At 45.1% G+C, this 14,886-nt stretch overlaps 1 protein-coding gene across 1 annotated transcript; it reads right to left on the bottom strand.

Annotated features, from left to right (window-relative positions):
* Positions 1–8,646: 8,646 nt before the first annotated feature.
* Positions 8,647–11,791, bottom strand: dmrt2b (doublesex and mab-3 related transcription factor 2b). Its single transcript, XM_080832386.1, has 3 exons — positions 10,637–11,791; positions 10,235–10,331; positions 8,647–9,722 (listed from the first exon to the last, which is right to left on the bottom strand). Exons 1-3 carry the CDS (start codon positions 10,994–10,996, stop codon positions 9,010–9,012), a joined length of 1,170 nt encoding a protein of 389 aa, XP_080688512.1. The 5' UTR covers positions 10,997–11,791; the 3' UTR covers positions 8,647–9,009.
* Positions 11,792–14,886: the final 3,095 nt, after the last annotated feature.

Here is a 14,886-nt window from a genome sequence, read left to right as displayed (position 1 = left end):
AACTCACAATCTTAACTGGCATGCATAACAAAGCACTTTGTTTGGGGTGGGGGGGGGGGGGGGGGGGGGGGGGGTGGGGGTACCTAAGCTTCTTTTACAATGACTTCTCACCGCAGTGTCTCCAGTCCATCCGTCTGTCAACACGGCCTTCCACAAGGCTTGCCATAACAGAGCTGCGCCTTCCACAGAGAATGGCACAGGACCCCTGTGCCGTCTGCAGACGTTAACCCCTGCTGTCACGTCTCTTGACTGATTGCAAAGAAGCCTACACCTGATCTGGCTGTTCTGAAGGCAAATGGGCTTTCATTTAGGGGTTGGTAGACTCAGGACAATACCTGCCACAGGTCGCTCAGAATTCCCGCAGTGCATTCCTCTGTCAGTGGCATCAGGTCAAACGGGGAACACTATAAGCGGGAACAGGAGGATTTTCTTACCCTGTGGCCATCCATTGAAAATTATGAATTGATACACATCATCTATACTTTATTTATATTGATTTGTGTACCTCAAACATTTTGTGTTCTGTAACCGAACCTTTTAGAATGGTGACCAAATGAAATTGAAGCATAGCTGTAAAATAGAATTACCTTAATTACCTTTACATTTATATTTTTATATAACCATAGGCATTGAAGTGACAGCACAGATACTACTAAGTATGTCCATCTGTTCCAGATAATTTATGAGTGTTCTAATGATGTCTGAGCCACGGTTAGATCTAAGCTTTTATGATTTCTTGTTGTTCTGAAGAAACATGACACAGTGTTGTAAATGTCACAAAGAGACTTGTATCCCCCACCTCAGATTAGACCTTGTCTTGTCCCACCTGTCAGCGCGCGGCCAACGTCTGCGATGATTTAAGCCTCCCACCAGTGTAATGGGAGAGATCTATCTGTGAATGCGTGTTCAAAGCCAGTAATTTAGTCTTGGATATCAAACATTTGGCAGTGCACCAGCGAGTGTAACCCAGTAAAGTCTAGTCAGTCTGAGATGAGAAGGGGACAGAGGGCTGGCCCGTGAAGTGCCTTGCGCCTCTAGTGACAGGGGGTCTGAAATCTTTCCTATCCTAACTTAGCCCACAACCTCCTTCAAAACAGAAAACACACACAGACACACACAAACACAAATACTAAAAACACATATTTATGAACAAGCCCAGGAGTTACTGACCAACTGTAGGAACCCAGGCCACTCTTTATCCTTCAAGCAGGGGCACTTTTTTCCATGTCGCTAATGTTGTGTTGTTCCATGAATCTCTGGTGAGAAATTGCCCGGCGGGGTGATTTATGTCCTGTTTGCATTGCCTGGCATGGTTATGGGTGTGACGTGAGAAGAGCATCTGGAGCAGCAAGTTAATTGAGGGCGATTAAGGTGATTAATAGCTTTGTTTGAAGTCAAAACACAAGACAGAGTGGTTTGTGTTACAGGATAAACAGGCAGTTTGCTGCAGGGAAAAGCCAGCAGCGGCAGCGGTGGCGGCGGGAGCAAGAGAGAGGGGGGGACAAGTCCCAGGGACATAAGCAGAACGTGTATGTGGAGAGGAGGGGTAGTTTTCGGGACAAGGTGTGAAAATCAACTGGTCTCACGTGGACAGAAAACACAAACTCATTTGAGTTGCAAACAGCTCACTCACAAACACACTCCTTTCCATATAGGTTACAGAACTCCATGCAGTGCACGCACAGTCACTCACAAGCGCACCCATTCTAAGACTGGCAGAGAGGTAGGCTTGCAGTGGGGACGTAATGAAGGCCCTTTGCGAGAGTCCAAAAGGAAACAGTACTTCTCACACTGTGTCCCCTCTACTCTCATAACTGTCGGCCAGGACCCCTGGTGTTTATGGCCATGAATGCATAGTGGGGCTTGGGTGCTAGGGGAAGGTGAAGAAACATGATGGGGACATTATGCTGTGTCTGTTTATGAGAAGGAGAAATCACCCCTTCTCACCGCTTTGCACTGGAATGGAGTCTAACTCATGTTGCCCCGCAAGAGCGGGAGAGAGACATTGACTCACACACAAATACGACTGGTATATCCATATATTTAATAAGCCACCCTTTCCATACTGCTAGGTTAATTTGTACAATTGTCACTGTTCACCCTGTTTATTACCGTCACCATTCATTGGATGTAGTGCGGTGCCAATTATTTCATGTCCCATTTAAGGCCGATATAAGTTTCTGCGACTGCGTTACTGCAAGGTCACACAGTTGCTTTGACGGACTCTTGAACATCTTTAGTTCTCTGTCAGTTGGTGGGTGTCGCGAAGTAATAATAAAAAAAGATGGCGGACCAAACTCCGTAGATGGTTGTATTTGTACATAAAAGTTGTTTGTTTGACTGTTTTTTTGCCTAGATTTTTTAAAAAGTTACAGAGAAATAGACACTGTGCTACGTAAAAATGGAGATTATGGAGTTTTTCCTGTCTTTCAAGTACTTCATTGTACCACAGAAAATATCCTCATTCTATAAATAGTTCCCCTGACATCTGCTAATGAAGTAGTCAGTCAGACAGTCATCAAGTAAACAACCCAGTAAACAAGTTAACAACTCTGCTCTGTGCTTGAGATTGGAGTTCCCTGTGTCACCAATGCACCATCCGTGCATCAGTCATCATTCATCTCTGTCTACCTCACGACTGACTGATTTATGTTGACTGATGTGTGCTCTTTATGGCATGACTAGTTAAATCCTGCTGCCTAATTATGCTTACTTTTCATAAATGTTACTACCTGCCTAGTAGAAATGTTGTGCCTTTTCCCCCTGCCAGTCGGTCACTTCCTACACATATGCTTGGGGTGGCTCCCTGCACTCCCTGCATGCTGAAATAAACGTCAAATTGTGATTGAAAATGATATTCATGGGCACAGGAAATACTCCAGCTGCCTGTCCTTTGGGCGTTCCCCGAGATTGCAGGAAAGCCCCAGGTCAGGTATCGCCAGTCAGCTGAATCGCCGAGTGGGTTTTTCGTCAGGTACTGATTGTGAAATTACTGAGTGCTGGTGGTGTTGCGTAATATAAATTGTTGGCAGCGCCCTCTCAATTTTATTCTCTCTATATTTAGCCAACATAATTGTCACTTGAGCAATTGCTTGATTTATGGCTATGATCAAACACTATAATGGCAAGTTTCAGTCTGGCGGTGTTTTTTCCCAGAGGGAAGACTACTGGGAGGGAGGTTGTGAAAATAAGGAAAAATGCAGAGACCCTCTGCTCCATCATGTAGAAAACCTTAATAGCTGCTGTGAGTTACTCGTTCAGCACTGAGCTAAGGGTAGCCTTATGGGACAAAATAAGGAAATGGTACAACAGTGCATTTCAATACCATAGCAATGCTATTCAAGGTCGCTTGCCTGCAATGGCTACAGCCTGGATATCAGGTCGGAAGACGACTGTGTCAGACTGCAGGAAAGTCCTTTTTGGTCATAGGATAGAATCTTTAAAGGTGCCTGTTTTCTAAAGATGGGGAAGGCTTTCTTACATTGGTTCATGTTGTGGTACCATCTGAGAAAGCTTACTGGTTCCCGGGGCTAATAAGTAATCTCCCCAACATGGACAAATGAGGAAGCATTCATTTCTGAGGGCGTAGTTCAGTCAAATCATCCAGTCAAAATAAAACCAACAGCGAGAAACTCTTATGTTCACGGGAATGGTCTTAACACATGCCGCCGGGAAACCCTAGCTCAGTAATGGCCACTACCCCTTTTTTATTGATGCTATATATTGTCACAGCTATTAGAATAAATTGCATCGTTTAATCCGCCCCATGGCTTCTCTTACTGCTAGAATTTGCGGAATGGATTGTCATGTCTGTAACCATAATCCTGTTAGAATAAATAGCCCTTAAACATGGTGTTGTTCTTGGCAGGTGAGCTGCCCTGAGCTTGCTCTCCGAGCAGCTGCACTGGCTACAGCGTGGCTATCACGCCATCTCTCCTCTCCTCTCCTCTCCTCTCCTCCAGGCTGCCTGGGCCATGCTCCCCTCTGCTCTCTGGTCCCGTTGCTTTTGGCTTGGCAGCTGTTATTCCTCTGCTGATCCCATGCCACCCTCTACTTCCAACCCCCCCCCCCCCCCCCCCCCCCCCCTCTCCTGCCCAGAAAGTCCAGTTTTATGTGTCAGTAACCCCACTTTTCCCCTTTATGACCAAGAGCCATGGCACGATCAATCATGCTTAAGAAGGTGCCAATACATTTGCACGCTGTTTCTTGTCGTTTTTTTCTTTTCTTTACAGGGTCCAGCCTGAGTTTCCATAACGGAGAGGGGAGTGTGAGAGGTTCTCTGGTTAAGGTTACCCACAGAGGAAAGTCGAATCTGCCCAGGATAAATACTGCGCTAATGGTTTCACGAGGTAAGGGCAGGGAGCCGGAGCTATTTTCATCCGTGTATCGCAGATATACCCCCCCCCCCCCCGTTTCCATAAAATTCCTGAAACAGCCTTGGGAAACATTCCTGTAGACTCGAGGAGAGATAAAGGTCACAAAGGTTAAGCTGGTATTTCAAGTGAGGCAGGAAACGAGGGGGATTGGATGTAACAGACCCTCCCTCAGGTATCTGACTTGAAGCCATCAACAGAGAAAGAGAGGATTTTAAAAACACTCACTACACATACAAGCAACCTGCAATTGTCATATGTGGCTTTGGAGCAAAGAGAAAAACAAGACCTACAAACTTCTAAGGAATAGCCTGGGTAGCCAGAGTTTCATGACTTACCCATAAGCATCTCCCCCCCCCCCCCCCCCCACCTCTGTGTCTGCACAAAGCCAGGGAAGGCTGCGGTTGGGTTGCTGGGCCGTGTTGGTGGGGATTGTAACAGTATAGTGACACAGCTGCAGCTGTGGGCAGCAGAGTCGGCTGTTGGGCCTGGCTGCTTGGGAGCGCTGGGTAGGGCAGGCTTTTAATCAGGGGGATTTGTTTGGGAAAACTCAAACACTGAGGGGATGTGGAGAGAGAGAGAGAAAAGAGAGAGAGAGCACGGAGGGAACCCTATCCGGCCTGTTTCATTAATGTTTTTAAAGCTGTGAAATTTCAATCCCATGGTGGCCCTCTTTGCTTACAAAGCCCAATTCTCTCTATTTTTTGGCTTCTGTGCACGCTGGGACACAGATTGAAAATTAAATCGACAGCTTTTGGACTCCTGGGTAATGGAGCTGAATCCAGCCGTCCTTTGGAGCAATATCTCTGACAGTGCATCAAAACAGTTTTTCCTCTCAGAGTAATGTGGAAGTAAATGACATCTGAAAGGCTCAACATCCCATAAAATATCCCTTAAAACGTACCGAAATGCTTTAAAGCTTTAACCCGTCATTTGTTAGTGTGTTCTTCACGTATAGGAAACTTATTTCACCTTATGTGATAAACGTGACGAGAGTAAACCATCTTCAAGTAAATGGGTCCAGGCAGATTTAGTAGCACACAACCTTTAAGTGGAGCCCAGCCTGAAAAGCTTCAGAAAATCTCAAATGTTACCCAGTCAGCCTGATGCTGTTTAGAATTCATAGAGACATTCACACTAGCAGAGGTGGGCCTTTCTACAAACCCACGACCTGGCTGCATACAGATGTCACGACCACTCCACTTCCCTTCCTGGCTCTGTGGCGAAGGAGTGCTGCCTGGTGTTTATTTGGAGTCCTGTGACACACACACACACACACACACACACACACACACACACACACACACACACACACACGCACACACTCTCACACACACACACACACACACACACACAGACACATACACACAAACACACACACACTATGAGGGCCTGTTTTACTGGCCACAGCAGGTGAGACCGAAGTGGCGGTGAGGCGGCTGGCCAGGCCGCCCACCCACACTGAAAGAGACACCCCGGCTCAGGAGAGGGGCAAGGGGCTCGGGGCTGTGTAACCCTAGAGCCGACGTTTCTGGGGCGTGCCTGCCAAGCACCAAGTGCAGGGAGGAGGGGGTTGCGGGTGGGGGTGGGCTGCCTGGTGAAATTCTGCAGCCGCCGAGCACTGGCAGCGGCATCAAAGCCGCCCCACCCCACTTTTGAGCCCTGATCCTAAACGTTGCTGATACTCACTCCATCAGGGGGATAGTGGAGACGCTAGATATCTCGATTACGCAAACATGTCGGGGTGGCTTCACGCTAGGTGCCGTCTGTTAGGATAAATAAACCTCCTGGTGGAAGAGTTTCGGGAGGGTCTCTTTCTCTCTCTCTCTCTCTCTTTCTCTCTCTCCACGACTTGAAACAACACCTCTCTCTTCCAGTTCCCTTGGCCAACAGCCGTGCATGTGTGTTTGGTGTGTGTGTGTGTGTGTGGTGTGTGTGTGTATGTGCTGGTGTGTGTGTGTTTGGTGTGTGTGTTTGTGTGTGGTGTGTGTGTATGTGCTGGTGTGTGTGTGTTTGGTGTGTGTATGTGCTGGTGTGTGCTGGTGTGGGTGTGTTTGGTGTGTGTGTGTTTGGTGTGTGTATGTGCTGGTGTGTGCTGGTGTGTGTGTGTTTGGTGTGTGTGTGTGTGGTGTGTGTGTATGTGCTGGTGTGTGTGTGTGTGTGTTTGGTGTGTGTGTGTGTGTGTGGTGTGTGTGTATGTGCTGGTGTGTGTGTTTGGTGTGTGAGTGTGTGTGTGTGGTGTGTGTGTATGTGCTGGTGTGTTTGAGTGTGTGTGTGTGTGTGTGTTTGGTGTGTGTGTGTGTGTGTGTGTGTGTGTGTGTGTGGTGTGTGTGTGCTGGTGTGTGTGTGTATATGTGTGTGTGTGTGTGTTTGGTGTGGGCTGGGGTGAGCAAATACGGCAGTGTGTAATGAATATGTCTGAAATTGAAATGAGGGATGGCGGGCAGGCTAAAAGCTAAGCTCTGACAAAAGAGAGCGGCTTGAAGTCGTGTTTGTGGAGTTGCTACAAAATGGACTTATGTGTTTTAAGCGCTTTAATGGCTAAATGCTCTGTCAGCTAACTGGCCTCAACTCAATAAACCTCCCTCTTCCACCACAAGCACCGCCACCACCCAAAGCCCCACAAAGGAAAATGTTAATAAACTGCCAACGGGAGGGCGATTCAGCCCGCCACAAAGAGATGGAGCAATATGGCTAATATTCTGTCCAGCACAATCCTAATGAGAAACGAAGCATTTGGAAAGAGGTCAGAATCCATTAAACCTCTAAGAAACACTTCAGAGGGTGGCCCAGTGAGATGTGGTTCAGGGAGAAAGATGAATGAAACCTTCCCTTGTTTGAGGCGGGAAATTAATTTGTATCCAAGTATTATCCCTCTGGCCGGGGAACGAATGATCTTCCCCTGGTGACAGATGCTTGTCTGTTTGTGTCTATGAAAGGAAATGCTGATGACTGTGTGTCATGCGAGGCTTAATATTCTCAGATCCCTCTTAATGGAAAGTATGCAAACAGACATCATTCACACGTACTGCGCATGACCTGGTCTTTAGTGAGATTGCGGCTGCCATTGTAAGGCTCCCTCTGAAGGTTCCCCCCATCTGCACGCTCAGACGCCCAGAGATCAGCTGAGGCGGGACCTGGGTGCTATCGCCCCTGTGTTGACGCCACGCAGTACGGAGTTGTCAAAACTATCTGGCTGTCATATCAGGGAGAGATCACAATGGGCTGCTGAGGGGGGAAAAAGGAGAACTGAGATTGACATCGGCTACAGGTCAAACAAACCTGTTAAGGCTCCAGAGTGGAACTCCACTGCGGGATAAAGAACAATGTTGCCAAGGCAATGTTATCAGATGGCCCTGTCTTTTGTAGCACATTGTAGGCGGATTGGCTCTTTATGAATGCTCTCATTGAGTAGGACAATACAACCAACCGAGAGTACAGCAGTAGTAGTCATTTTTATAAACATTTATCCCAATTTAGCAATTTTAGTTTGTTTAGTTCTGGTTGCACCAATGCCTAGGATACTATTTTATATGAAGATCAGGGTTCTGGTTGCACCAATGCCTAGGATACTAATTTATGTGAAGATCATGTTTTCATAACATATAAATTAGCTTCCATTTTGTCCGCCTGTCAGTCTAGTATATATATCCCATAATGCTCATCTGTGGCAGCACCTCATGAGTCAGAGGGTTAGAGGAAGTCAAACATCTCCGCACTTGACAGAGTTTCTCTGTATTCATCCACGTCCCTCTCATCAGCTGAATATAGCCCCTCTAAGAGGGCCCTTTTACCACTGGTTTTCTTTGGAACTAAAAGAAGTCCTAGAACACCACAGAATTTATTTGGACATCATTTGCTGTAAGAGGACTGAGCAGGAACCTGGGGTGTTTGTGATTCACTTATTTAAACACACAAAGGTTCTGGGCACAAGTTCTATCACTTCGTATTCCGTCATAACAGGAACATGTCCATGTGAAGTGGTCTTGTGTTTCTTGTTTTCTTAGTCATCATTACCTGTCTATGTTGGTTGAGTGTTAAAGTGGCTTGTTACTCAAGTCTCAAATTACTTAGAGGTTTAAACTGAACTAAACTAGAAAGGGTGTTGAGAATGTTACGTGAGGATCTGAAAACTTGGTGATCAAGAACACTGAGTAAGAAAGATAGGAACTATGCCAGTGTATATGCAGGTTTTCTTTATATTTTGAGGCAAAGGGTACAATATGTTTTTAAGTTTACAAAAGATGTCTTGATACCAAATACATAACGGTAATGACGTATGTTGTCACACAATCAAATGTAAAAGCTCTCGAAAACTCTAAAAAAAAGTCAGATTTCTTCAACAAGTTCTATAATACAAAGCCATATAAAATGTAAATATATCAGTTAAAGAAGTGATGTCAAATTGCTGGAATTTGATGTTCTAGCTACATTTTTATTTTTACAACCTTTATTACATTTTCAAGTACACTTTTCATAACATAGTCCCTTTTTGATGTTAGATAATGCATTTTGCATGTATGACACAAAACTATTGCAATTCTGATAGATTCCTAAATGCAGCCAACAACCAGTCCAAATGTAATATATGTCAGGTCAGCTATTATGACTTGAGTGATCGTTCTGTATGAGCTGATTACCTCATCAATAGAGACTCCACAGAAAAGGGCAAAGGTCGAACACCAGTGTTTTTAACTGAGCTTGTCTGTGATGTTGATCTGCCGAGTTTGTTAAGTCCATGTTGACTGGCCGTTCTTGGCTCATGGACTATGCTGGCTGCCATGTTTTGGGGCAACCTAGGCTGTTCAACAATGACACTTTTAGCCAAAGCCCTCTCTGTCTCCATAGGCCTGGTGGAGTTTGTACCTGGCCTGAACTGTGTGTGTGGTGTGGGCAGTGACACAGACTCATGGTGGGCTCTTGTGTCCTCCAAAGCCCCCCACCGGTCCAGTACTCCCTCTCTGCCGGGGATTGAGTGCTCCACAGCCAGAGAAAGTTTGGGCAGGTTGTCTTTGTAACTGACCTCCATAGGCCTGGGTTTGAGTGTTTCGCTTGCCTGGCAGAAGAGGCTGCAGTCGAACAACGGTGGGTTGCCTCTGTAGATGGGCACATAGGCGGGCAGCCCAGGCTCTGCGAACAGGGGGTCTCTGAAGACAGGTGAGAGGGGAGGGTGGAGAAGCACCAGCCCCGACATCTCCTGCATCTCCTTGTGCCGCAGCTCCCTCTCCAGCATGACGCTCTCCAGCTCCTTATCGGCGAAGGCACGCCGCTTCCGCATTCGGGCGCTCATGGAGGGGTAGTGGATCCTTTTCAGCCAGGAGTCCTCTTCAACCAGAGGAGGTTTGGTGCCTGTGGCATTCAATAGAGCGGTCATCTGACTGAATTTAAGTTATGTGCAGAATCACAGGTGTTTGTACGTGAGGGACACTTTTAAAAAAACTTGTGATTCTGCATATATCTTAAAAAATACATGCCAACACGGCTTAAAAACATTTTAGCTAAATGTCTTTCGATATCATTTCATATGTGATATGATCTTATGGACTACAGACATTGCCTTGCATATTAACAAGCTGAAAAAGACAAAAGGAGAGCGGGATGTCATGGCAATTCACTATACACGAGGGGAAACCTATATGAGGTTTCGGTTTAGTCTGTACTCTCCATTTTATTAGCAAAATTCCAATGTAATTCCGTATCTCCATTTGCATAATTTTAATTACTTTAAATAAAAACAAACAGATCTCTTTTCCCTCTGAGGGTTCCGACACATACAGTAATCACCGAACTAATCCAGTCTCTCCCCCCGCTGCCTGTGAGGCCGCGATGTGTTAATGAGATGCGTGTTAATTAGCGCTTACCCTCAAGAATACTTTTGACTAGAAGGCTGGGTGTTCGTGCGTAGCGCTGGCAGGCTTTCCGTCTAAGCGAAGGGGTCGTTCTGTGGCCTTTCTTGCCCTGTTCAGGAAATGGAGGAAAGACGACACGGGAAATAAAACATGTGTAAATTAGATCAGAATTCCAAGCTGATTGGACTGTTGGTCGACTGATGTTGTGTATGTTACACATTATCATGAGAATGAATCGCAAAGCTTTACATCCAATATTCTTCAAATTATTTACCCATGTTTATCATTAGACTCTGTAAAGCTCACTAGAACCCGTAGCTTCAGAAGTTGATGGACTACGGTTTCCTAAATGCCCTCAAATTAGTAAATTGTTACCCTTTTCATCATTGAAATAAACAGGCGCGGTGAACCCACCTCCGTGGCTTGCTGTCTCCTTAGGGCGACCTGGGCGGCCATCACTCGTTGTCTCTCTACCACGAGGAGACAGTTTGTGCACTGACAATCACGCCAGCGACAGAAGCGCTTGTGACCTTTCAGGCATGACACAACTCCGTGGTTTCGGCAGCGAGCGCACTTGGGGCTCCGGGTCAGCCTGCGCGTGGGCTGCTGTTGACGCTCCTCAGTCACCTCAGCTCCCTTCCCGCCGCTGCCGTCACGCGCCTCGGGCACGCACCCGTCAAGGCTCTCCACGTCAATTTCTCCCTCACATTCGGATTTGAGTGAGTCAAGTTTTGTGTCATGTAGCTGTGGGCCTCTTTCCAGTTGAGTGGACATCTATATAAAACACCTTCCACGCTGCAATAGGAAGGTGGTCGGAAATATTTTAAGTCGTCAACAAATGAAAGCAGCAACCGAAGTGCGCTCGTGGCTTTCTCATCCTCAGTTTTTACGCACACGCAAAAATACAACGCGCCCCCCGCGCTCGACCTGGACAAACTCTCTTTGGAAAATATGAAGTGATAGAGTTTTGAAATTATAACCCCTTCAGCTGCTCTCTGTAGTCCAATCGGGCTGTTTCCAGGAAAGGAGTCTCACGCCACTATGCATCTGGCAAACGACCCAAAGTGTGTAAGGATATGTTCCCACAGGCTGCGCAGCGGCACCTGCCCGACCCACCTCGAAGTTTTGAGGACAAAGCACAAGCACTTCATTTATGGATGTCTTCCCAAGGCAGAAAGTCAACATTGACGTGTTGTCACACGATTTGACGTTCAATCACGGAAAAAACGTCCCACTTCTACAGCTGCACTGGCAAAGGGAAAACGCTGTGTGGAAAGTCTGAACTTATTATGTCATATTCGTTCACTTTATTGACAAACCTAACTTGTTATTACTTATCCACGCTTATTGACCAAAGAAATCTTGCTGGATTGATGGATAAGGTGTTTTACGCATGCCCAAAACTTATTTGTGGAACAGTATATAATTACGCGTGGAAGTAAAGTCTCAAACCTCACCTTACGACATAACCTATTTAAATACGTTCTGACGGAACGCTATTATGTATCATAGTTCAAAGGCTTTCTGAATTAGCCACAGGCTTTTCATTTTAGCTTTGCATGTTGCATCCTGTGAAATTATATTGGCAATCAATTTGAAACCGTTTCCTCCTTCTGGCCATTCATTCAATAGAATACTGCAATCACCAAAATAGGCAAACCTGAAGGATTTATAAATTCACAGGCATATGTGTAACCCACAAGAGCTTCACTTCAGGCTGCAACTTTACTATAATTTGTTAGCTAATGTGTTCTCAATGGCATGAATATATACAAATGGGTTTTCTTACTCAGTACACCAAATATCACTTTGCACTTATTACCACAGCTTATCATTTACCTGACAGTTTGATGCCCCAAGTGATCTTTCACTGTGTATAACTGAATTGCAAGTGCCTTAAATATATTTTATTTATATGATTTAGTTTTTCCTCACAGAATGGATATGAATATATTTGTATGTACATTTAAGTATAGGTCAAATGGCTTCAGCTGACATCAAAGTGCTTTGCAAAAAGACTTTAAATGTCCATCTATAATCAGAGATGATAATGAAATTAATAAGGAGATGTGTAATAGATGAGGCACACATTTGACTGATTTACTGACAGACGGGAAGCCGCCTAGCTGGTAGTTCATGGAATATCTGTCTGAGATATAAGAGAGAACGTGGGATCATTCAAACTAAATCAAAGTAAAAAGCAGCTACTTGTATATGGGTGATTCCTCAAAAGCTAAACGTACTCTTTACTATAATGCTATTATTTCTTACTTTGAAAATGGCAGTCATTTCTACTCTAGTCTATGCACATGTTGTGGATGCAGGCTTTTACAGGCGTCTTCGAAGATTGCAGAGTTCCTCAATGAAGCAGACACAAAGCCTACAACAGCACCACCATGTGTCACCCCAGCTGAACCTAGTGGACCCGTCTGAAAATTATGGGAATAAGCAAACTTCTCGGTCTGACTTTCAAATAAAGGAAAGCACAAAATCCTCGTCTCATGGCAGAACAAGCCAGGAGTTACAATTAGAGGCTTACTGCCTCATTGAACAGAATTTAATTGTTACTACATTAGCTGTAGTCATTTTAAAATTCAAATGTTATAGATACCAACTACACAGTTCATATAGATCATATCATGGATTATTTGTCAATATTCTTAATAGGCAAAGAAGTTACAAAAACATCATTCTCATGATATAGGCTCGACAAGACCCCTCCCCCCCCCCCCCCTTGGGTTGGTTAGGATTTTAAAAAGGAATCTTCAGTGCCCCCGTCTGGACATTCAAGGTTATCACACTCCAAGTACCACACTCTCACAGTCACACAGAGACAGGCATAAAACAAAGTAAAGCAAAGATGGTGTTTAGCAGACTGAATGCACCATCTAAATGTATGGCTTTCGTGGCATTTGGGGGAAACTTGCATCAAGGGATTCCTGTTGTATAGGTTTGTAGTCTGGATATTGAACCCTATAACCTTGTCACACTTGCTGTTCCAAGTGCATTGGATGTTTCAAGAACAGCAGTGCATGCTGGAACTCTTAGTAGCTTGCAGCACAGTAAATAAGGGTCCAAGCCCAGCCAACACTGGTTGACTCAGCAGTCTGCAGGTAGACTCCTGGTATTGACATCTTCTCCCAAAACAGCTAAGCACAAATTAATTCATGCTTTTAATGCAGACATAAATGCATGGTCATTTAAATGGGTCAGCCCAATCAAAGCAGGTTAAGCTTAAGTTTGGCTCGATATTCTTTATAGTGATTTAGTGATTGTTTTGCCTTTAGATCATTGTGATGAGTACAATATAAGGACATGAGAAGTTAGTATAAAGTCACTTTTGGGCCTTACTTCAGGTTTGCTTTATGTACACATGATAATAGTAGGACATTACTCAAACATAGGAAATGTGAGTTATTTTAAGAGAAATAAGGCTCCCAGATGAAGTACAACTGTGGAGAAAGTGTAGATGAACAGAAATGCATATTTAAATAGATTCCATTCCAATAGGTTAAATATTGTATTGCATACTCAAACTCATCGCTTTACAGTCTGGTTTCGTAGTTGCACTTTGAGAATAAGGGTCTTGCATTGTTTTAGTGCTTCGGAGTGAAAGCCTTAATCTTTTTAATTTTGTGTCACTGAAGGGAATCCAAAGATGATGGGTGATTCAATATTTCAGTTTTAGCTTGTTTAGTATGTGCAGGTCTTTCATAAGTGGCTTTTTTTTTCTTCTGTCAGAAATTGATCTTTTTTGCTTTTTCTACATTTGTGAACTTGATGTGTTTTTGCATCTTTACAATGCTTTTGTAGGCTGCGAAAATACCTGTGAGCTACATAGCTCATAGTGTGTTGACTTCAGTCGGGTCATGAGCAGAATTTCAACCGTCTTCATAGAGGAATGGCGGAGGGCTGCATTCAACACACGCCTGGAGTTCTGAAGACCCTGTGAGGATGGAAAACCTTAGTAAGGAGAGGGATTGTCAGGAAATCAGTTGGAAATCGGCAGAATATTGTGCCAAAACTTTGGAAGAAGAAATGGGTTTCAACATGCCATATTTTCTCTGTCATGACTACAATATTGTGTGTTATTTGGTAAGATTCAGTTTTTACCAAGCGGTCTATTGGTTGATGAGAGGTTATATACAGTATGGTGGATGGTGCCCCAGTTTAATGCTCTAATTGGGCCCAGATGAGTGTGTAAAAAAACAGATGGGTTCAGATAGGGATGTGAGCACCCATTCAGTCAGCCAGGCGCTCATCACGGTCAAGGGGCCGCTAAGATGCTGAAGAATGGGGCATGGATGGATCTGGCATCATGGCTCATATGGATGGCATACCTAGGCTCCAGCTCTGGTGCGTGCGAGCACATATGGCCGGCCGCGGAGAAGCTGTAGGGGGTTTCTGCCGTCCTGTCAGAGCCGTGAAGAGCGAGCGGAGAGTGCTGGCGCTGTGAGGCACATGTGGGGGCTGTGCCGTCTGACGAGATGCTTGATGACCCGGAGAACGCTGCAGCGGCAGAAGTTGCTCTGCCACGGTCCATTTGCACTCACACATTTTCTGTTGATGATCATTGTCTCGTGTGCCTCTGTGTCTCTGTGCGTCTACGCTAGTGGTGATGAATCAGGTTTGTTTCTATATAGTGGCATCCAGGAAAGGAAAGT

Source organism: Sprattus sprattus (assembly GCF_963457725.1).
Source record: "Sprattus sprattus genome assembly, chromosome: 2".
Lineage (NCBI taxonomy): Eukaryota > Metazoa > Chordata > Actinopteri > Clupeiformes > Clupeidae > Sprattus > Sprattus sprattus.
This window is presented reverse-complemented; position numbering and strand designations above follow the sequence as displayed.

Coding starts and splice junctions, on each gene's coding strand:
- dmrt2b (XM_080832386.1), bottom strand. CDS start 10,996: ATGTCCACTCAACTGGAAAGAGGCCCACAGCTACATGACACAAAACTT. Junction 10,332..10,636: donor GGAGACAGCAAGCCACGGAG/GTGGGTTCACCG, acceptor TTTCCTGAACAG/GGCAAGAAAGGCCACAGAAC. Junction 9,723..10,234: donor AGTCAAAAGTATTCTTGAGG/GTAAGCGCTAAT, acceptor TGAATGCCACAG/GCACCAAACCTCCTCTGGTT.